The following is a 25,061-nucleotide window of genomic DNA, read 5'->3' on the forward strand; positions in this document are numbered from 1 at the left end:
TTGACCAGTTTGACGCGTGTAAATGATAGAATGTCCAGTACTGTAGAACTGTGTTTGGATATGACAATCCGTTTATTACAAGCTATCTAAATTAAACCAAATGTAAGTTGTATAACCAAGTATGCTAACCTTGAATGGCACATTATACCAGCATTGTCACGACACGACACGCCACCACACGGTCGAAAACTGTTTGTCCTCCAATCGCCCTGCCCATGCTCACATCTGAACCCAATTTAAGGAGGCTGCCATGGTAACCCCACCATAGCAACAGTCCCCTCCCTGTCGACACTTCCTGGTTCTTAACAGGAAGTGGGCGGAGCAATCTGCCAAAAAAGGAAATACAACATGCTGAACCCAACAATCAATTAGAGAAAATAAAATAAAAGCATTATAAACAAATAGGGAAATTTGGCTCCAACAGATCGTATGACAGATCCTGCTGTGATCGGACGTGGAAGCAGACAGGGGTGTTGTTTATCACCCTCGTTGTTTAATGTCTATGCTGAAGCTTTGCTGGGAGATGCCTTAGGTCGGGTGGATGAAGGCATTGGTGTGGGAGGACATCTCATCAAGCCCGTGAGATACACGGGTGACCAGGCCACAGTAGCTGTCCCTGTTAACGCTTTACAACTCCTGATGACCAGGATGCATGAAGCGGCAGAAGAATACGGCACCAAGACACATGGTAAGAAAACAAAGCTGTTGAAGATCTCAAAGCAGCCGCTTGAAGACTTTGAGATCCGTTTTGGTGGTGTACAGCTGAACCAAGTGACAGTTGATCTACCTTGGCAGTATAATTGCACAAGATGGATACTGTGACAAAGACATCAAGTCATGGATCGCACGTGCGGAAGATGTGTTTTCTAAGAGGAAAAAACTGCTGACAAAGGCCTTTAGTTGACCTTGAAAGAGAGAATAATCAAGACGGTGGTCTGGAGTACATGGCTGTACGCTGCAGAAACATGGACACTTGGCAAAGAAGATTCAATTATCACTCCAATGGGACAATTTGGCTTTCAAATCTATTTTATGAATGAAAAATTGAGCTTGCAACAGAATAAGAATAAGAATCATTTCTACGTTGATATAGTCTATAAAAAAATCCAAATGTAATCTCTTCTCCATTAAATTGGGACATCTCCATAAATGTCTCCCAACCAACCTCTTATCTCCTCCCAAAATAAATGTACAGTGTCCCATTCCAAAAATGAATGACTCCCACTTTCAATGTTATTACAAATATAACAGTTGTCAACCATAATGTTATTATTAATATGAATAATGTGAAGTAGGTATGGCGGACATCACAGGTGTCAAACTCAAGGGCCGCCACAATAGTGTGCGTCACATTCTTTCCATTTGACAGGAAAACATGCAGTTGCATATCTTTTGAAGTTTTGGAGTATCTAATAATATACATGTAATATACAATGTACAAACCCCGTTTCCTTATGAGTTGGGAAATTGTGTTAGATGTAAATATAAACGGAATACAATGATTTGCAAATCCTTTTCAAGCCATATTCAGTTGAATATGCTACAAAGACAACATATTTGATTAAGAATTAAGAATTTCATGGCTGCAACACGTGACAAAGTAGTTGGAAAAGGGCATGTTCACCACTGTGTTACATGGCCTTTCCTTTTAACAACACTCAGTAAAGGTTTGGGAACTGAGGAGACACATTTTTGATGTGGAATTCTTTCCCATTCTTGCTTGATGTACAGCTTAAGTTGTTCAACAGTCCGGGGGTCTCCGTTGTGCTATTTTAGGCTTCATAATGCACCACACATTTTCAATGGGAGACAGGTCTGGACTACAGGCAGGCCAGTCTAGTACCCGCACTCTTTTACTATGAAGCCACGTTGATGTAAAGAATTCCACTTCAAAAACGTCTCTCTTCAGTTCCTGTTGTTAAAAGGAAAGGCCATGTAACACACTGGTAAAAATGCCCCCGTGACAACTTTTTTGCAATGTGTTGCTGCCATTAAATTCTAAGTTCATGATTATTTACAAAATCAAATTTAGTTGCTCAGTTTGAAGATGAAATGTTTTGTCTTTGCAGTCTATTCAATTGAATATAAGTTGAAAAGGATTTGCAAATCATTGTATTATCTTTTTATTTACCATTTACACAACGTGACAACTTCACTTGTTTCGCGTTTTGTATTATTGCATGAAGGTGTGCTGTTATTTGACACACTTTCACATTGCACAGCAGGGGAGAAGATAGGTGTTAATCATAAAAGAACTGACTGAGTCCATATTAAACATTAATGGCATTGCACATGTGGATCTTTTCTTATTAGTTTCACAGTGCGACACAAACTATCACACCTGCTTCACAATCTTATGAGTTTATTGCTGCTTACAGGGAATTGTGACATGATTTCTCATATTGGAGACTGCTGCTGCTCGTGTGTTCGCGCCCAAAATGATGAAGATGTAGGCGTCTACAAAGGAGTGTTAAGGCCACGTTGAAAAGATAAAAAAAAAGTTTAAGTACACTGTTCATTTCTTTTGAGAAAAAAAGTCATATTTTCCAGAAAACATTATAAAAGTCCTTTTATAGGACACTGCAGTCAAATTGTAATGAATTTTGTCCTGTGATGTATTGTCTTAAAGGCCTACTGAAAGCCACTACTAGCGACCACGCAGTCTGATAGTTTATATATCAATGATGAAATATTAACATTGCAACACATGCCCATACGGCCGGGTTAACTTATAAAGGGCAATTTTAAACTTCCCGGGAAACTTCCGCTTGAAAACGTCTAGGTATGATGACGTTTGCGCGTGGCGTCGATGGTTGAAGCGGAAGTAATGGGACACATTGTATCACAATACAAACAATACAAGCGTCCCGGAAGAGTTAGTGCTGCAAAGGGTTCTGGGTATTTGTTCTGTTGTGTTTATGCTGTGTTTCGGTGCGGATGTTCTCCCGAAATGTGTTTGTCATTCTTGTTTGGTGTGGATTCACAGTGTGGCGTATATTTCTAACAGTGTTAAAGTTATTTATACTGGCACCCTCAGTGTAACCTGTATGGCTGTTGACCAAGTAGGAGTGGCATTCCCGTGTGTGTTCATACAGAAGCCGCACATATCTTGTTACTGGGCCGGCTTGTTGTTAGAATGAATAAAAAGCGGACGTGACGACAGCTCGTGGTCCGGGTGGACTACGAGATATAATGACTGATGAACACCTTCGTTGGATAATGAAGGTTGCCTCAGCTCAAAGCCTGAGCCCTGACATGAATGAACTAGCATCTAAGAAAAGATGTCAGGTATCTGGCTTGGGCACATCAGATTAGATCAGTGTGTTGCAAACTGAGCCGTTTAAAGTCCTGAATGGTTGGTTTATTCATTGTTATTTTATTTTCAAATGTATTAGCCTGTGGAAAAAGTTCATGTTGATATTTACCTCAGAAGGCTGCAAATAGAAAAGAGGCATTCAATTTTTATTTAAATTGTATTTGATATTTTTGATTATTATTATTATTATTTGAAACTGGATTTTGCCTGTCACTATTAAGTTATATAAGCTTTGATTCATCAATATTCAATGCAAAACTCGTTTGGGTCCCTATCAAAAGGTTCATTTGTTCAACCGTGGCCCGCGGCTTTGTTCAGTTTTACATTTTGGCCCACTCTGGATTTGAGTTTGACACCCCTGTTCTAGGAGCTGGACTGCACTGTAACAGTATGTATATGTGTATATTTGAAAATAGATCCTTGTGGCACACCCAAGTCACTAATTATTCAGTCTGATTTTACGCCATTCATTTGAACACATTGTTGTAGCATAGTCAATCCTTTTTTTATTGAAAAAGTGGCCCCCAATGCAGCTGAGATAGGCTCCAGCGACCCCCCGCCACTCCAAAAGGGACAAGCGGTAGAAAATGGGATGGATGGATGGAAAACTTGGAACTTCTCAGCAGCACCTTTAATAAAAAAGACGACAATAACAATGAGTGATATTTACACAAATATGTACGTATGTATCAGTGATACCTTATTTTAACATTTTCTTTTCTTGGCCTTTTGGCCGCCGGCATCTCTGGGTCCTCACTGGTACCTTCATCATCTTCCCCCTCTCCAGGAGGTGGAGCTGTGGAGAAAAAGTTATCACACAATACTCCTCCGGTTTTGAAATATATGAACAGAAGTAGTCACAGGGAGGCAGGCTTTGGTTGTCCACGTCCTGGCTATCATTGGCAGAATCCCTGGCTTCACCATCTCCAGGAGGTTGAGCTGTGGAGAAAAAGTTATCAGTAATTCTTCCTCCAGTTGGAAGTATATGAACACAATTACTCACAAGCTGGCGGCGGGCCACCACTTCCCAACTGTGTTTTGAAGTAAGATACAGATACAAGTTACAAATGAAACAGTTCATTATCAGCCCACTTATGTCGCCATACCTCTGCCTTGAGTTGTGCCAGCTCTATTTCATGCTCCCGTTTTGTCTGCAGCAACTTCACTGCAAGAGATGGTTTAAATTTAGCCACAATATTGTAATGTCAGATTGACACCCCTAAATTATCATGTAGAAAGTTGGAACGCAAATGGCGCGCGACCAAGCTTGAGGTTTTCCATCAAGCATGGAGTGATAGTTTAATATCGTATAAACGCATGCTTACCTTAGCTAAAGCTAAATATTACTCAAATCTCATCCGCCTCAACAAAAACGACCCTAAATTTTTGTTTAGTACAGTAGCATCGCTAACCCAACAAGGGACTCCTCCCAATAGCTCCACCCACTCGGCAGATGACTTTATGAATTTCTTTAATAAGAAAATTGAACTCATTAGAAAGGAGATTAAAGACAACGCATCCCAGCTACAACTGGGTTCTATGAACACAGATATAACTGTATCTACGACGGATACTGCAATACAACATAGTCTCTCTCTTTTTGATGAAATAACATTAGAGGAACTATTACAGCGTGTAAGTGGGATAAAACAAACAACATGTTTACTTGACCCACTTCCTGGGAAACTTATCAAGGAGCTTTTTGTATTATTAGGTCCATCAGTGCTAAATATTATAAACTTATCACTTTCCTCTGGCACTGTTCCCCTAGCATTCAAGAAAGCGGTTATTCATCCTCTGCTCAAAAGACCTAACCTTGATCCTGACCTCATGGTAAACTACCGACCGGTGTCCCACCTTCCCTTTATTTCGAAAATCCTCGAAAAAATTGTCGCACAGCAGCTAAATGAACACTTAGTGTCTAACAATCTCTGTGAACCTTTTCAATCCGGTTTCAGGGCAAATCACTCTACGGAGACAGCCCTCGCAAAAATGACTAATGATCTACTGCTAACGATGGATTCTGATGCGTCATCTATGTTGCTGCTTCTTGATCTTAGCGCTGCTTTCGATACCGTCGATCATAATATTTTATTAGAGCGTATCAAAACACGTATTGGTATGTCAGACTTAGCTTTGTCGTGGTTTAACTCTTATCTTACTGACAGGATGCAATGCGTCTCCCATAATAATGTGACCTCGGACTACGTTAAGGTAACGTGCGGAGTTCCTCAGGGTTCGGTTCTTGGCCCTGCACTCTTTAGTATTTACATGCTGCCGCTAGGCCACATCATACGCAAATACGGTGTTAGCTTTCATTGCTATGCTGATGACAGCCAACTCTACATGCCCCTAAAGCTGACCAACACGCCGGATTGTAGTCAGCTGGAGGCGTGTCTTAATGAAATTAAACAATGGATGTCCGCTAACTTCTTGCAACTCAACACTAAGAAAACGGAAATGCTGATTATCGGTCCTGCTAAACACCGACATTTATTTAATAATACCACCTTAACATTTGACAACCAAACAATTACACAAGGCGAATCAGTAAAGAATCTGGGTATTATCTTCCACCCAACTCTCTCCTTTGAATCACACATTAAGAGTGTTACTAAAACAACTCTCTCCTTTGAGTCACACATTAAGAGTGTTACTAAAACAACTCTCTCCTTTGAGTCACACATTAAGAGTGTTACTAAAACAACTCTCTCCTTTGAGTCACACATTAAGAGTGTTACTAAAACAACTCTCTCCTTTGAGTCACACATTAAGAGTGTTACTAAAACGGCCTTCTTTCATCTCCGTAATATCGCTAAAATTCGTTCTATTTTATCCACTAGCGACGCTGAGATCATTATTCATGCGTTCGTTACGTCTCGTCTCGACTACTGTAACGTATTATTTTCGGGGCTCCCTATGTCTAGCATTAAAAGATTACAGTTGGTACAAAATGCGGCTGCTAGACTTTTGACAAGAACAAGAAAGTTTGATCATATTACGCCTATACTGTATATACCTTTATATACATATATATATATATATATATATACCTATACTGGCTCACCTGCACTGGCTTCCTGTGCACTTAAGATGTGACTTTAAGGTTTTACTACTTACGTATAAAATACTACACGGTCTAGCTCCGTCCTATCTTGTCGATTGCATTGTACCATATGTCCCGGCAAGAAATCTGCGTTCAAAGAACTCCGGCTTATTAGTGATTCCCAGAGCCCAAAAAAAGTCTGCGGGCTATAGAGCGTTTTCTACTGGGGCTCCAGTACTATGGAATGTTCTAGCAGTAACAATTAGAGATGCTACCTCAGTAGAAGCATTTAAGTCCCATCTTAAAACTCATTTGTATACTCTAGCCTTTAAATAGCCCCCCTGTTAGACCAGTTGATCTGCCGTTTCTTTTCTTTTCTCCTCTGCTCCCCTTTTCCTTGAGGGGGGGGGGGGGGGGGGGGGCACAGGTCCGGTGGCCATGGATGAAGTGCTGGCTATCCAGAGTCGTGACCCGGGGTGGACCGCTCGCCTGTGCATCGGCTGGGAACATCTCTGCGCTGCTGACCCGTCTCCGCTCGGGATGGTGTCCTGCTGGCCCCACTATGGACTGGACTCTTACTATTATGTTGGATCCACTATGGACTGGACTCTCACAATATTATGTCAGACCCACTCGACATCCATTGCTTTCGGTCTCCCCTAGAGGGGGGGGGTTACCCACATATGCGGTCCTCTCCAAGGTTTCTCATAGTCATTCACATCGACGTCCCACTGGGGTGAGTTTTTCCTTGCCCGTATGTGGGCTTTGTACCGAGGATGTCGTTGTGGCTTGTGCAGCCCTTTGAGACACTTGTGATTTAGGGCTATATAAATAAAGATTGATTGATTGATTGATAAATGCCGAAGTTTTATTTACGGAGGCAATAATTGAGCATGGACTAGAATAAATTTGGATTTTAGCCACAAAAAGGTAATGACACCAATGTTATCTATTGGAATTGTTTAGTACTGTTATACTGTTAAAAGTGTTTATACTATTTATGCTTTCAAGTCCAAGTTGAAGAAATCTTGTTAAATGTTGACAGCATAACTACCAAAATACAGAAGTATGTCCTTAATATTTTTGCAGTGCTATTTCTGTTGAAAAGTTCAAATGATTACATTAGAGATGTGATGTGCCACTTTTCAAGTGTCTGATGGCTTCAATTCATTTTCATTCATTTTTCATATTTTGAATTCTTTTGAAAAAACTACATTTGAATTGTAATTCCATGCTATTGACAGGACTATTAATTTGAATGAAGTTAGCTTACCATGTTTACAGTATGATCATTGTGATAGAAATGTGAATTTTAGGCACAGAATATTTTTTACAATTGAACAAGGCAGTAGATTATACAAGCTTGGACAGAAAGTTAATAATGACACCAATTTTTTTTTTTAATGGAATTGTTTAGTACTGTTTTACCATTTGTTTACTGTAAAAAGTGTTTATACTTTCAATGAACAAATTGAAGTCTTGTGAAAGGTTGACAGGATAACTGGCATTAACTGTCAAAATAATTTCAAACTATTGAAGTTATCTTACAGAATAAACATGTCAATCAACCCATATGATTTTTGCTGTAATATTTTTGTTTTGAAAAGTCACTGTGACTGATAGAAAAGTGATGGTTTTAGCAACATTTTAACCTGTCTGAATGCTAATAATCATTTTGCGTCGGGGGGCCAACCTGAACCCCCCACCAGGACTTTGTCCTGGACCTACCGGGGCCTGTGGCCCCTGGACCCTGGCTACTAGGTTTTTCTGATTTCAAAAGTTGGCAAGTATGGAGTAGGCGTCATCAGTTCGTGCTCATAGATTTAAGATTGGTCAGATCTAGTTTTAGACTTGGATTGGTCAGATCTAGTCTTAGACTTGGATTGGTCAGATCTAGTCTTAGACTTAGATTGGTCAGATCCAATGTTCTCTAATTTTTCCATGTTTGTGTGCAAACGCACAAACTCCCTGAGCATTCAGTGGAGCACATGTGAGCAACATCAGACTTGCGCACTGTGGCCACACCAGCGTCACACCTGTCCCAAACCTGACATCATAACAATTTAAATGTTTTATTAAAATCATTTTCTGATATAAGTGATTTTGCCCTTTTACAATGACAATAACAAAAAAACGTGTTTTTCATGACCTATGTACTAGTATTGTATGCATACTTGCCAACCTTGAGACCTCCGATTTCGGGGGGTGGGGGGTGTGGTTGGGGGCGTGGTTAAGATATATATATATAAGAAATACTTGACTTTCAGTGAATTCTAGCTATATATATATATTTTTTTTTTTTTTTTTTGATTTTATTTTATTTATTTTTTTTATTACATATATATATATATATATATATATATATATATAAATAAAATAAATACTTGAATTTCAGTGTTCATTTATTTACACATAAACACACACATAACACTCATCTACTCATTGTTGAGTTAAGGGTTGAATTGTCCATCTTTGTTCTATTCTCTGTCACTATTTCAGAACACACACATTATACAAATATACATTATAAAATCAATAAGAAAACGGGAGCTCTAATTTGGGAGTCTGAATTAAGATCAGAAGTTCCTATATAAACATTGCGCACTCACGTCGCCTTTTTGTATTGATTACTGCAGCTGTGCACTGGATTCATTCACAAATACAAACTACAACTCACAAACACTTTAGAGTTCGGCTCCACCATCAGAATGTGTACTTAAACTTATAAAGATCACATGGATATTATTCAGTGAGTTGATTCACCAAAACTAACCTGTTATACAGGAGGAAAAAGCACACAGGACGTTTCAATTGTTCACAGACTGGTCGCTCTCATCAGAATGACAAGACACTTCCGGTCTGCAGGTGATAGCATTCAATTGGGAAGAAACGCCCTACTGCCCCCTACTGACCAATGTGAATACTGATAAATGTGTAATGACAGCTCCAAAAACGAATTCAAACCACAAAATAAAATTAATAAATCAACACAAAAATGTGACACATTATGGGTGGGTCACATATGCATGTACAGTAGATGGCAGTATTGTCCTGTTTAAAAGTGTCACAACATTGCTGTTTACGGCAATGTTGTGAACAGGCTGTCAACACGTCACTCAGGTCCGCATGAGTCTAAATTTCGGGAGATTTTCGGGAGAAAATTTGTCCCGGGAAATTTTCGGGAGAGGTTCTGAATTTTGGGAGTCTCCCGGAAAATCCGGGAGGGTTGGCAAGTATGATTGTATGCCTGGCTGCGGGTCCTGCCTTTAAAAGAAATGTTACCCCTTTCAGAGATTACATTTAGTTCCGGTAACTTTCTGTCTGTAAAATACATATTTTTATTAGCATTTATAAAATTTAGTGACAATATTTTATGAATAATATCCTTAGATTAACATTCTTAATAAATGGCAGTAAAATAAGCACACATCTGATTGTGGAGTCAGAGTGTTACAACCTGGCGTTGGGGTTGTCAGACTTTTTGTGTGGCCATAAACGCAACACTGGCTAAGTGCCATGAGTGCTTGTGTTGGTGCAGGTGAGAGAGCGAGCGGCTTCTGTTGAAACGACGTGGCAGAAAATGACCAGTTTTTATAGATAAAAGGTTTTTTTACTCATGTTTTTGGTGTGGTTACAAACAGTTTTGCTCAATAAAGTGATTGATGGAATTCCTGTCCGTAAAGTGTCTCGACAGACGATAATTGAAGTGTGTTGACAAAGATTGTTTTATCCATTGGGGCCACTCTTGTTGTCACTTGTCACTGCAAAATCATACAGAATAAATTGTAATGTCTATTGTTGCGTTTTGGACCAGTTGTTCCTCCCAGGGAATTCAAGTCACAAGTCGCTCCCAAGCTTTTTACGACACTTAAAGCTGAGTTGAAAAACCACCAGAGACAGAATAGGTATTTTGTTGTATATTTTCAAAGCTTTGCAGATATACTTTCAGACCAGTCCAGCATAGAACATTCTATCGCCCCGCCAAAATGGTCTGTCCTCCCAACCCCAAAACCCTCTCTCTTCCCCCCTCTCCCTAGTCAAAATACATGCACATCGTCTCCCTAGTCAAAACACATTCCAAAGAACTCAAGGTTAACACACACAGTTTACTTGCTGAGAAAAAGAAAGAAAATAAAATGGAAAACACGAGCTGTTTTCAAATATGACTATGAAAGAAAATAAGTAACACTAAAATTCGGATATATGTAAATATCTGCCTCCGACACTATCCATCCATTTTCTACCGCTTAATTCCTTTGGGGTCGCGGGGGGCGCTGGAGCCTATCTCAGCTACAATCGGGCGGAAGGCGGGGTACACCCTGGACAAGTCGTCACGTCATCACAGGGCAAATTGTAATGTGTTTATTTTGTTTAAAGGGGAACATTATCACAATTTCAGAAGGGTTAAAACCATTAAAAATCAGTTCCCAGTGGCTTATTTTATTTTTTGAAGTTTTTAAAAACTTTTTACCCATCACGCAATATCCCTAAAAAAAAGCTTCAAAGTGCCTGATTTTAACCACCCGTCCATTTTCCTGTGACGTCACATAGTGAAGCCAACACAAACAAACATGGCGGATAGAACAGCAAGCTATAGCGACATTAGCTCGGATTCAGACTCGGATTTCAGCGGCTTAAGCGATTCAACAGATTACGCATGTATTGAAACGGATGGTTGTAGTGTGGAGGCAGGTAGCCAAAACCAAATTGAAGAAGAAACTGAAGCTATTGAGCCATATCGGTTTGAACCGTATGCAAGCGAAACCCACGAAAACGACACGACAGCCAGCGACACGGGAGAAAGCGAGGACGAATTGGGCGATCGCCTTCTAACCAACGATTGGTATGTGTTTGTTTGGCATTAAAGGAAACTAACAACTATGAACTAGGTTTACAGCATATGAAATACATTTGGCAACAACATGCACTTTGAGAGTGCAGACAGCCCAATTTTCATCAATTAATATATTCTGTAGACATACCCTCATCCGCGCTCTTTTCCTGAAAGCTGATCTGTCCAGTTTAAGGGACGGTGTGAGCCAAGACATCCAGGGGGTTTAGCTCGCTCGTCTGCGGGAACAAACTGCCGCCATTGCTTGCCGTGCTACCGAGGTCCTTTGTCCCTGAATTGCTCACACACTCTGGCAGATTCAATGGGGGTCTGGCGGCAGATTTCTTTGACTTTATGGTTGGAAATGCATCTGCTTTGAGTGTCGCAGGATATCCACACATTCTTGCCATCTCTGTCGTAGCATAGCTTTCGTGGGTAAAGTGTGCGGAACAAACGTCCAATTTCTTGCCACTTTGGCATCTTTGGGCCACTGGTGCAACTTGAATCCGTCCCTGTTGGTGTTGTTACACCCTCCGACAACACACCGACGAGGCATGATGTCTCCAAGGTACGGAAAACAGTCGAAAAAAACGGAAAATAACAGAGCTGATTTGACTCGGTGTTTGAGAAAATGGCGGATTGCTTCCCGATGTGACGTCACAACGCTCAGAGAGCGAATATTAGAAAGGCGTTTAATTCGCCAAAATTCACCCATTTAGAGTTCGGAAATGGGTTAAAAAAATATATGGTCTTTTTTCTGCAACATCAAGGTATATATTGACGCTTACATAGGTCTGCTGATAATGTTCCCCTTTAATTACATGTTTAAAAGTGCAGGTTTCCACAAAGTAAGTGGTTGAAAAGACTGACATCCTTCCTAAGACAAAACTCAAACCACTCTAAAGGCCTTAGTGGCCACATGCGTGGGAAGCACCTTTTAGCTCTTATTTACAAAATTGTGTACACTACTGATTTGGGGTCTTATATCGACATATGGACACTTATTCTGCCATCTGGTGGTGTCAGAAGAGTATAACGTATAATGGAATTTGGAAGAAAAAAAAAGTAAAAATAAACATTTGCGTGTCACTACACATGAAGTACACATTTGTGTACTTATGGACTAAGTACATCATATTAAAAGATGACTTTTAGTTTTTGTTCTAATTAGGGTCCAATAAGCCCAAATAGCAAAGAGAAATAAAAAAAAAGCATGTAAACAAACAGCCTGGGCCTTAAGAAGTTAAAACAAATACTCTTTATTTTGTATCCATGTCTATAAATGTCCATACACGTCTAATACAATAAACGAATGCCATAAATCTCACACATTCAGTCTCCACAGCCTACCTCCATGCAGTTTAATTATATACACTTAACGGTCACACTTAAAATAGTACGAGTACAAAGTTTGTCTTGAGCCATATATGGCAACTCCAAACACAACAAACAACATGTGATTCTTTTCAGGAATAAACATTTCCACATTATGTCACGTCAGCTAAACATCCATCCATCCATCCATCCATCCATCCATCTTCTTCCGCTTATCCGAGGTCGGGTCGCGGGGGCAGCAGCTTAAGCAGGGAAGCCCAGACTTCCCTCTCCCCAGCCACTTCGTCCAGCTCCTCCCGGGGGATCCCGAGGCGTTCCCAGGCCAGCCGGGAGACATAGTCTTCCCAACGTGTCCTGGGTCTTCCCCGTGGCCTCCTACCGGTCGGACGTGCCCTAATCACCTCCCTAGGGAGGCGTTCGGGTGGCATCCTGACCAGATGCCCGAACCACCTCATCTGGCTCCTCTCCATGTGGAGGAGCAGCGGCTTTACTTTGAGCTCCTCCCGGATGACAGAGCTTCTCACCCTATCTCTAAGGGAGAGCCCCGCCACCCGGCGGAGGAAACTCATTTGGGCCGCTTGTACCCGTGATCTTGTCCTTTCGGTCATGACCCAAAGCTCATGACCATAGGTGAGGATGGGAACGTAGATCGACCGGTAAATTGAGAGCTTTGCCTTCCGGCTCAGCTCCTTCTTCACCACAATGGATTGATACAGCGTCCGCATTACTGAAGATGCCGCACCGATCCGCCTGTCGATCTCACCATCCACTCTTCCCTCACTCGTGAACAAGACTCCGAGGTACTTGAACTCCTCCACTTGGGGCAAGATCTCCTCCCCAACCCGGAGATGGCACTCCACCCTTTTCCGGGAGAGAACCATGGACTCGGACTTGGAGGTGCTGATTACCATCCCAGTCGCTTCACACTCGGCTGCGAACCGATCATACAGCCAAAATAAAACCACTTACCGTATTTTTCGGAGTATAAGTCGCACCTGTCGAAAATGCATAATAAAGAAGGAAAAAAACATATATAAATCGCACTGGAGCCCGACCAAACTATGAAAAAAACTGCGACTTATAGTCCGAAAAATACGGTACTTACTTTACTGCATACTTGCCAACCTTCCCGAATTTTCCGGGAGACTCCCGAAATTCAGCGCCTCTCCCGAAAAACTCCCGGGACAAATATTCTCCCGAAAATCTCCCGATTTTCAGCGGAGCTGGAGGCCACGCCCCCTCCAGCTCCATGCGGACCTGAGTGAGGACAGCCTTTTTTTATGACGGGAGGACAACAGGGTGACAAGAACTAAATCATCCAGACTAAAGATACATTGTATTATTATGTTTATCTTACCTAAAAATAAATATATTTATTAATTATAAAAAAAAAAACGAAATAAATGTTTACTATATTTTGCTAAAAACATTAATTGTATTTTTATTTTCATTTTTTCTGACTCCTTATTACATCCAGCCATAGAATTATACATTAAAATAAACATATTTGAAATAATTAATTTTAAATGATCATAATAATTCATTTAAAATGACCATATTTAATTATTAAAATAATTGTTTGTTTATCAAAAACTTTAGCATTTTATTCATTACATTTTGAAGCTCTCAGAAGCCAAGTTATGTTATATTCCTTAATATTTATTTATGCAAGTTTGAAGTATCAATTATCTAAACACAGTTTTGTTTGCATATTTTCAGGATGTAGATATATATATATATATATATGAAATACTTGACTTGGTGAATTCTAGCTGTCAATATACTCCTCCCCTCTTAACCACGCCCCCAACCCCCACCTCCCGAAATCGGAGGTCTCAAGGTTGGCAAGTATGCTTTACTGGGGCTTAGGCCATCTACAAGAGTTCTCCAAGCATTCCCTTGGGGGGTTACGATTGAGAGACTGCCTTGTGATGTTTGAGGGTGCTTTATGAAGAGTATGGCCTATCCATCTCCAACGCAGTTTGAGGGTGTCTTGCCAAAAATCTTTTGGGCCAGTGGCTCTGGAGGATTTGGTGTTGACGAATGACTGGATTTAGTTTGGTGTTTACAGTGGTCCTCCATGTCCCAGCACAATGGAGTAGGACTGCCTTCACATTGCTGTTAAATATTCTAATCTTTGTCATACCTTTTTTTTTTGGGCCCCCATGCTTGCGTTGCACTCACGGCTTAGATATTAACGGATGTGCGTTTTTGTTGTGAGGCCACAGTGAATTTACACTGACTACAGTGGATCAAAGTGTCATTTTCTAATAATGATGTCATTGTAACATATACACCAGGAAAATACACATCTTTGGTGTTTTCCTGTTCTTATTTCAGTTTTATGATATCAAACATTGGCAAAACACAAACCTTTTTTTAATGACCACAATATACACTTGTGTATTTCAGAAGAATTAACAAAAAACTTTCCGTTCTCTGAGTTTCCAGTGAACACATGAGAGCTGTCTTTGTTGCACCAAGCAAAGGCTTGGAAAATTCCATTGTGTACGATGGGAGGAGACGGGAGGACATACTTGCCAACCCTCCCCGATTTTCCGGGAGACTCCCGAAATTCAGCGCCTCTCCCGAAAACCTCCCGGGACAAATTTTCTCCCGAAATTCAGGCGGAGCTGGAGGCCACGCCCCCTCCAGCTCCATGCAGACCTGAGTAACGTGTTGACAGCCTGTTCACCACATTGCCGTAAACAGCATGTTGTGACACTTTTAAACAGGACAATACTGCCATCCACTGTACATGCATACTGTATGTGACCCACCCATAATGTGTCACATTTTTGTGTTGATTTATTTATTTTATTTTGTGGTTTGAATTCGTTTTTGGAGCTGTCATTACACATTTATCAGTATTCACATTGGTCAGTAGGGGGCAGTAGGGCGTTTCTTCCCAATTGAATGCTATCACCTGCAGACCGGAAGTGTCTTGTCATTCTGATGAGTGCGACCAGTCTGTGAACAATTGAAACGTCCTGTGTGCTTTTTCCTCCTGTATAACAGGTTAGTTTTGGTGAATCAACTCACTGAATAATATCCATGTGATCTTTATAAGTTTAAGTACACATTCTGATGGTGGAGCCTAACTCTAAAGTGTTTGTGAGTTGTAGTTTGTATTTGTGAATGAATCCAGTGCACAGCTGCAGTAATCAATACAAAAAGGCGACGTGAGTACGCAATGTTTATATAGGAACTTCTGATCCTAATTCAGACTCCCAAATTAGAGCTCCCGTTTTCTTATTGATTTTATAATGTATATTTGTATAATGTGTGTGTTCTGAAATAGTGACAGAGAATAGAACAAAGATGGACAATTCAACCCTTAACTCAACAATGAGTAGATGAGTGTTATGTGTGTGTATATGTGTAAATAAATGAACACTGAAATTCAAGTATTTCTTTATATATATATATATATATGTAATAAAAAATATATATATATATAGCTAGAATTCACTGAAAGTCAAGTATTTCTTATATATATATATCTTAACCACGCCCCCCGCCCCCCACCTCCTGAAATCGGAGGTCTCAAAGTTGGCAAGGATGCGGGAGGGGGTTATCTATTGTGATCCAAGACTTGCCCATGCTGAATCCAGGACCAGCCCAAGCCCGAGGCATCTTTTTCTTTTGTGTTAATGTGACCGAAAACAATGACTGTTTACATACCCCCCATTCCTTTGGAAGCAGATGTTGTTGTGTAAACAGGGAGTGTCCAAATAAAGGAGGAGACGTAAACCTTTTTCGTCAGAGCGTGGTGAAAGACTGTACAGAGTACAGTCGCCGTGTCTCTCCTCAATATTGAGTCCAAATTTAATTCTGTCTCTGTTTGATTCTTTGCTTCTTGTCTTGTTCAATAGATGTCATCAGTGTTTGAACCTGACATCAATGTTGTTTTCTTTAGCCATTCGTTTTTTGTTCTTCATACTAAGCTCACACCAGTCAGTGGTCATCTCACAAAACTCTTGGATCATACTTGCCAACCCTCCCGGATTTTCCGGGAGACTCCCGAAATTCAGCGCCTCTCCCGAAAACGTCCCGGAACAAATTATCTCCCGAAATTCAGACGGACTCTTTCCCACAATATAAACGGTGTGCCTGCCCAATGACGTTATAACTGTAGAATGATCGAGGACGAGTTCTTGGTTCCTTATGTGGGTTTATTGTTAGGCAGTTTCATTATTTCATTCATTCCCAACACACAACAACAGCAGTCACGTTTTGGTCTACCGTAAAGCAGTTCGTCTGCCGTAAACAGCAATGTTGTGACACTCTTAAACAGGACAATACTGCCATCTAGTGCATTTGATGAAAGCACTTTTGTGCGTGCCATACATCAATGCATCATCAGAGAGGGTGTTCAGCATGGTTAGAAAAATAGTGACAGAGAATAGAACAAGGATGGACAATTCAACCCTTAACTCAACAAGTATATGTGTAAATAAATGAACACTGAAATTCAAGTATTTCTTTTATTTATATATATATAATAAAATAAATTTATACTTATAGCTAGAATTCACTGAAAGTCAAGTATTTCTTATTAATATATATATATATATATGAAATACTTGACTTGGTGAATTCTAGCTGTAAATATACTCCCCTCTTAGCCACCCCCCCCCCCCCCCCCCCGCACCTCCTGAAATCGGAGGTCTCAAGGTTGGCAAGTATGCCTTGGATCTTTTTACCGTATTTATTCGGATTATAAATCGCAGTTTTTTTTCATAATATGGCCGGGGGTGTGATTTATACTCTGGAGCGATTTATGTGTGAAATGATTAACACATTACCGTAAAATATCAAATAATATTATTTATCTCATTCACGTAAGAGACTAGGCCAGGGGTCGGCAACCCAAAATGTTGAAAGAGCCATATTGGACCAAAAATACAAAAAATGAATCTTGTCTGGAGCCGCAACAAATTTAAAGACGTATACAAGTGTTATAATGATGGCAACATGGCCAATTAGTTATATTAGCCTACTATCAAAATGACCATGTGTCGCAGGCTGATGCAAATCTTCGTTGACAGAAATCTTGAAATGTAATAGTATTTATTCTACACATTTTTATAACATTGGAAAACATTAGTAAAACGTCTCAGAGGGTGAGATAACTCCTGGAAATGTCTTAGAATGGCCAAAGTTATAGATGTGTGTGTCCAAGTTAAAGGAAATGGCAGGCTGTCTTCTTCTAATGGATTTATTACAATCTTTGCAAGCTGGCTAACGTTTGCTGTGGTCTGGAACAACATGGCACATCAGAAATGCAGCCTATAGTACATACAGATAATGTGTCATGAGACATGCAAATATAAATCAACATAAGTAAAGGAAATTAAATGGGCTCAAATATACCTACAAACAAGGCATAATGATGCATTATGTACATACAGCTAGCCTAAATAGCATGTTAGCATCGATTAACTTGCAGTCATGCAGTGACCAAATATGCCTGCTTAGCACACCTTAACAAGTCAATAATATCAACAAATCTCACCTTTGTGCATTCACGCACAGTATAAAACATTTGGTGGACAAAATGAGACAAAGGAGTGGCATAAAACAGGTCTTTCTGTGGCAGCGTTGGATAAAGTTATACATATAAACAAACTGTTGAGTCAGTCCACACAACGGTGAGTTCAAGAGCCGCTGAAATTAGTAGGACAAAACGGCGCTCGTCATACATTCTCATCAGTGAAGCATAAACCCAAATTTATTAAACAGTGGCTTTCTAACACCTAGGAAGGTTTGTGTCGTGTTTGTCCTCCTACAGAAACCATACTACAACAAAAAACATATTTTTCACCCCATTTTTTTCCATTTCCAAGAGCCGCATGTGGCTCTAGAGCCGCGGTTTGCTGACCCCCGGACTAGGCGTATATCAGCAATCGTCACACACACACACACGTCAATGGTTGGAATCTGCGCTTATGGATGATATACCAGTTACTATGGTCATCTAATTAGTTACTATGGTCAACTAATTAGTTGCTATGGTAATCTACGTCACAGCAGCTCAGACGAGGCACCAAGCAGTGTGGGCGGGAAGCGTTTCCACAGACGCGGAAGGAGATTTTCACAACAAAGTTCTAAAGCTTAGTAATATATCAGATATATCAGGTTGTAGGTGGGTTTATTTTGTACCCTTCTCGTTCATATTTCACGGTTTGTTGCGTTTCACTTGATTGTAAAATATGTCGATCAAAAGGGGGTGTGACGTTCATATTTTGTCAATATTCAGCGTTTTATCGTTCATAGAAAAATTTAAAATTCCATTACGTTTTTTTAAGGCGGTCAGTCATAACGTTTTTAGCATTCAATCAGACGTTTTGTATTAGTGTGCCTAATAATAGACCAAACACATTTTTTTTCTCTAAATGTGGCCCCCGAGTCAAAATAATTGCCCAGGCTTGCTCTAGTGCGACTTATGTTTTTTTCCTTCTTTATTATGCATTTTCGGCCGGTGCGACTTATACTCCGGTGCAACTTATAATCATACTTGCCAACCTTGAGACCTCCGATTTCGGGAGGTGGGGGGTGGGGCGTGGTTAAGAGGGGAGGAGTATATTTACAGCTAGAATTCACCAACTGGAGTATTTCATTCATATATGTATATATATATGTGTGTGAAATACTTGACTTTCAGTGAATTCTAGCTATATATATATATATATCTATTTATTGTATTATCCATCCATCCATCCATTTTCTACCGCTTATTCCCTTTGGGGTCGCGGGGGGCGCTGGAGCCTATCTCAGCTACAATCGGGCGGAAGGCGGTGTACACCCTGGACAAGTCGCCACCTCATCGCAGGGCCAACACAGATAGACAGACAACATTCACACTCACATCCACACACTAGGGCCAATTTAGTGTTGCCAATCAACTTATCCCCAGGTGCATGTCTTTGGAGGTGGGAGGAAGCCGGAGTACCCGGAGGGAACCCACGCAGTCACGGGGAGGACATGCAAACTCCACACAGAAAGATCCCGAGCCCGGGATTGAACCCAAGACTACTCAGGACCTTCGTATTGTGAGGCAGATGCACTAACCCCTCTGCCACCGTGAAGCCTAAATAAAATAAATACTTGAATTTCAGTGTTCATTTATTTACACATATACACACACACACACACATAACACTCATCTACTCATTGTTGTACTTGAAAGTACAATGCAATACAATTCCGGGGCAATGGCACCTATCAAATACACAGTAATGAAAACACAGTTGTTCTACTAACTGTACTGTGTGTTATGAGAGTAGAGTATGTGTGTGTGTGGCCCTTTAATAGGTGACAGCATGTGAGGTGAGTGACGTCAGTGAGTGTGTGGGCGAGAGAAGAGAGGGAGCGTAGCGTGAGTGCGGGGAGGGACTAGTTGGTTTTGTGTTGGATTGGCTGTGTGCAAGCAATCAATAAAGCAAAATTTGCAACTAATCGCTGGACTCATCATTCACCCTAAAGTCGTCCACTGTAGAGACCCACTTCATACATCGGCATACCTGCCAACTTTTGAAATCAGAAAAACCTAGTAGCCAGGGTCCAGGGGCCGCAGGCCCCGGTAGGTCCAGGACAAAGTCCTGGTGGGGGGTTCAGGCTTCGCCCCCCGACGCAAAATGATTGATTGCATTCAGACAGGTTAAAATGTTGCTAAAACCATCACTTTTCTATCAGTCACAGTGACTTTTCAAAACAAAAATATTACAGCAAAAATCATATGGGTTGATTGACATGTTTATTCTGTAAGATAACTTCAATAGTTTGAAATTATTTTGACAGTTAATGCCAGTTATCCTGTCAACCTTTCACAAGACTTCAATTTGTTCATTGAAAGTATAAACACTTTTTACAGTAAACAAATGGTAAAACAGTACTAAACAATTCCATTAAAAAAAAAATTGGTGTCATTATTAACTTTCTGTCCAAGCTTGTATAATCTACTGCCTTGTTCAATTGTAAAAAATATTCTGTGCCTAAAATTCACATTTCTATCACAATGATCATACTGTAAACATGGTAAGCTAACTTCATTAAAATTAATAGTCCTGTCAATAGCATGGAATTACAATTCAAATGTAGTTTTTTCAAAAGAATTCAAAATATGAAAAATGAATGAAAATGAATTGAAGCCATCAGACACTTGAAAAGTGGCACATCACATCTCTAATGTAATCATTTGAACTTTTCAACAGAAATAGCACTGCAAAAATATTAAGGACATACTTCTGTATTTTGGTAGTTATGCTGTCAACATTTAACAAGATTTCTTCAACTTGGACTTGAAAGCATAAATAGTATAAACACTTTTAACAGTATAACAGTACTAAACAATTCCAATAGATAACATTGGTGTCATTACCTTTTTGTGGCTAAAATCCAAATTTAGCAACGGCATTAGACTTGTGTTTTTTTGTCCCAACGTGGTCTTTTACATCGCTAATTCCTCCGTGTCCGATCGGAAAATCTTGTCTGCACAAGGTGCAATTTGCGTAGTTTTCACCCTTTTTGGAAGGGATAATTATTCCCGGATAGGCTTTTGAATATTCTTCACGGAATGACTGCAGTTTTCTTTTCGGTTTAAGACTCGTTTGCGATTTTTCTCCGGCTGATTCCATGATCGTTCGCTCGTTTGGAAACAATGGCAACTGGTGCCTCGTGCTTGGCAGCGGTGCTATAAATAGCCTTGCGCATTTAAAAAAAATTTTTTTTTTTTAATTAATGAAAAACCGTATTTTTTATCACTGCAACCGTAACCCGGAATAGGTTGATGAAAACCGTACTAATTACGGGAAAACCGGAGTAGTTGGCAGGTATGCATCGGCCCTGGAGAAGTGTCTCCCCTGTGCTCTTAGACTATGGTCTCGTTCTTCTGCTTCGTCTCCTTGTGTGCGCACACTGGACTCAGGTCCGCATGGAGCTGGAGGGGGCGTGGCCTCCAGCTCCGGCTGAAGTCCGGGAGATTTTCGGGAGAAAAATTCTTCCGGGAGGTTTTCGGGAGAGGTGCTCAATTTCGGGAGTCTCCCAGAAAATCCGGGAGGGTTGGCAAGTATGCTTATAATCCAAAAAATACGGTTATCTGTATTTTTTTGCGATGCTTGGCGATCGACCGACCCCCCTTTTTGGTAGCTCGGGATCAACCAAACGGGTGCCTGTGCCTTACAGGTCGTACTCAGTGTGTGTTCTCATGTGTGACGACAAAACGGAATTACGAAAAAATCTCTTGCCACAAACAGGGCACGGAAAAGGTTTGTCTCCTTTGTGTATTTCCATGTGTTGAATCAAATCGCTGCCATAAAGAAAGCCTTGAGAGCAAACGGAACACTCGTAGGCTGTATTGCCTGTATGCTTTGCCACGTGCGCTACCATCGCTGACTCAAGTGAGAATGCTCTAAAGCACACCGAGCAACTGAACGTTTTTCCTACGGTGTGCGTCTGCATGTGTCGAGTGAAAATAGATTTGTAACAATAACTTTTGCCACATACTGAACAACTAAAACGCTCCGCCGCTGTGTGTGTTTTTTGGTGTCGATGCAAATCACGTATTCGAGTTACTCTTTTATTGCAAATTGAGCAGACAATTTTCTTTTTACCGGTCATCTTGTTGGAGCGTTCATCCCAGTTTGGTTTGTGGGTGTTGTCCCAGTCCTTATCCTGTGATGTCGTGTCCTCCCAATCTGATAGTGGAGCTAAGAGGTTGTCTGCTTGAGATCCTCCATCAGCTTCTGTTGTCATGTGTTGTGTTGAGCTGCTGCTTGGAGGCTCCGCCCCTTTGTGATGAAGCTGTGAGGACGCAGGTGGTGAGTCTTCAGTCTTCACAGAGACAACAGTCTGTGGCAACTCGGCGGGATCAGCCTCCCCCGACCCTAAAAGACACTCTCCCCCCTGGGTGATCCAAAGTTCCTCCTCTTCCTCTTTAATGTAGGGGGGCTGAGGTTCCATCTGCGGTTGAAGGGGACGTTCTCCTCGATGAGCAAGCAGCTGGATGTCTGCAGGACACAAACACACTTCAGCTTTAAACTCCTCACCGATTGGACAAAATAGAGTACTCCATTATTTCAAGTGAATGTCTTTTCTGGAAGTTTGCCCATCTGAAGTTATATCTAATATATATATAAGAAATACTTGGAAATATATACACCCCCCCGCTGCCGCTGGAGGGGGGGGGGGGCACAGGTTCGGTGGCCACGGATGAAGTGCTTGCTGTCCAAAGTCGGGACCCGGGGTGGACCTCTCGCCTGGGCATCGGTTGGGGACGTCTTGACGCTGCTGACCTGTTTCCGCTTGGGATGGTCTCCTGCTGGCCCCACTATGGACTGGACTCTCACTATTATGTTAGATCCACTATGGACTGGACTCTCACACTATTATGTTAGATCCACTATGGACTGGACTCTCACACTATTATGTTAGATCCACTATGGACTGGACTCTCACACTATTATGTTAGATCCACTATGGACTGGACTCTCTCACTATTATGTTAGATCCACTATGGACTGGACTCTCACTATTATGTTAGATCCACTATGGACTGTACTCTCACTATTATGTTAGATCCACTATGGACTGGACTCTCACACTATTATGTTAGATCCACTATGGACTGGACTCTCACACTATTATGTTAGATCCACTATGGACTGGACTCTCACTATTATGTTAGATCCACTATGGACTGGATTCTCACTATTATGTTAGATCCACTATGGACTGGACTCTCACACTATTATGTTAGATCCACTATGGACTGGACTCTCACTATTATGTTAGATCCACTATGGACTGGATTCTCACTATTATGTTAGATCCACTATGGACTGGACTCTCACACTATTATGTTAGATCCACTATGGACTGGACTCTCACACTATTATGTTAGATCCACTATGGACTGGACTCTCACACTATTATGTTAGATCCACTATGGACTGTACTCTCACTATTATGTTAGATCCACTATGGACTGGACTCTCACACTATTATGTTAGATCCACTATGGACTGGACTCTCACTATTATGTTAGATCCACTATGGACTGGATTCTCACTATTATGTTAGATCCACTATGGACTGGACTCTCACACTATTATGTTAGATCCACTATGGACTGGACTCTCACTATTATGTTAGATCCACTATGGACTGGATTCTCACTATTATGTTAGATCCACTATGGACTGGACTCTCATGATATTATATTAGATCCACTATGGACTGGACCCTGACACTATTATGTTAGATCCACTATGGACTGGACTCTCACACTATTATGATAGATCCACTATGGACTGGACTCTCACTATTATGTTAGATCCACTATGGACTGGACTCCCACAATATTATGTTAGATCCACTATGGACTGGACTCTCACTATTATGTTAGATCCACTATGGACTGGACTCTCACTATTATGTTAGATCCACTATGGACTGGACTCTCACAATATTATGCTAGATCCACTATGGACTGGACTCTCACACTATTATGTTAGATCCACTATGGACTGGACTCTCACACTATTATGTTAGATCCACTATGGACTGGACTCTCACAATATTATGCTAGATCCATAATGGACTGGACTCTCACACTATTATGTTAGATCCACTATGGACTGGACTCTCTCACTATTATGTTAGATCCACTATGGACTGGACTCTCACTATTATGTTAGATCCACTATGGACTGGACTCTCACTATTATGTTAGATCCACTATGGACTGGACTCTCACTATTATGTTAGATCCACTATGGACTGGACTCTCACACTATTATGTTAGATCCACTATGGACTGGACTCTCACTATTATGTTAGATCCACTATGGACTGGACTCTCACACTATTATGTTAGATCCACTATGGACTGGACTCTCACTATTATGTTAGATCCACTATGGACTGGACTCTTACTATTATGTTAAGGTTTCTCATAGTCATTACAATCGACGTCCCACTGGGTTGTGAGTTTTTCCTTGCCCTGAACCGAGGATGTCGTTGTGGCTTGTGCAGCCCTTTGAGACACTTGTGATTTAGGGCTATATAAATAAACATTGATTGATTTATTTGTATATTGTTTTTATATTTATTTATTTTTGTTTTTATTCAGTCATTGGTGGAGCTAAGGATAATATTTGAATATTGTTTTTGATATTGTTGTGCAGCACTTTGGAAACATTTCTGTTGTCATATTGGGACATTAAAATGTTGAACATTAAAATGTTGAACAGTTGAAAACAAAAACACAAAAAAATCATAATTGACAAGAAACCTGCTGTATTTGTCTACAAAAAGGCAACAGCTGATAACAAAAACATGACATCAAAAATAATTTGTCACAAAAATGTCAGATTTGCACAGAAACCTGCTCTTCTAAAAATGCCAGAGTTGACAAGAAAATGCTATTTTTTTCATGCTATTTTTATATTGGTTTTATATTTATTTATTTTTTGTTTTTATTCAGTCATTGGTGGAGCTAAGGATAATATTTGAATATTGTTTTTAATATT

General features: G+C 40.6%; 1 protein-coding gene across 2 annotated transcripts in view; it reads right to left on the bottom strand.

Moving 5' to 3' along the window:
• Positions 1-3,804: 3,804 nt before the first annotated feature.
• LOC133575123 (uncharacterized) overlaps positions 3,805-25,061 on the bottom strand; it is a 23,742-nt gene continuing 2,485 nt past the window's right edge. The window contains exons 2-7 of one of the 2 annotated variants that reach the window (XM_061927610.1): positions 22,143-22,538; positions 4,423-4,481; positions 4,320-4,347; positions 4,178-4,255; positions 4,016-4,112; positions 3,805-3,945 (exon numbers count right to left, since the gene is read on the bottom strand). In XM_061927610.1, the coding sequence (XP_061783594.1) occupies positions 3,936-3,945; positions 4,016-4,112; positions 4,178-4,255; positions 4,320-4,347; positions 4,423-4,481; positions 22,143-22,538 (668 nt within the window). In that variant the 3' untranslated portion in view covers positions 3,805-3,935. Of the gene's footprint in view, positions 3,946-4,015; positions 4,113-4,177; positions 4,256-4,319; positions 4,348-4,422; positions 4,482-21,003; positions 22,539-25,061 lie in introns of those variants that run through there. The other variant, XM_061927602.2, reaches the window with a different exon arrangement.

This window comes from Nerophis lumbriciformis, linkage group LG38 (genome assembly GCF_033978685.3).
Source record: "Nerophis lumbriciformis linkage group LG38, RoL_Nlum_v2.1, whole genome shotgun sequence".
NCBI classification, from domain to species: domain Eukaryota; kingdom Metazoa; phylum Chordata; class Actinopteri; order Syngnathiformes; family Syngnathidae; genus Nerophis; species Nerophis lumbriciformis.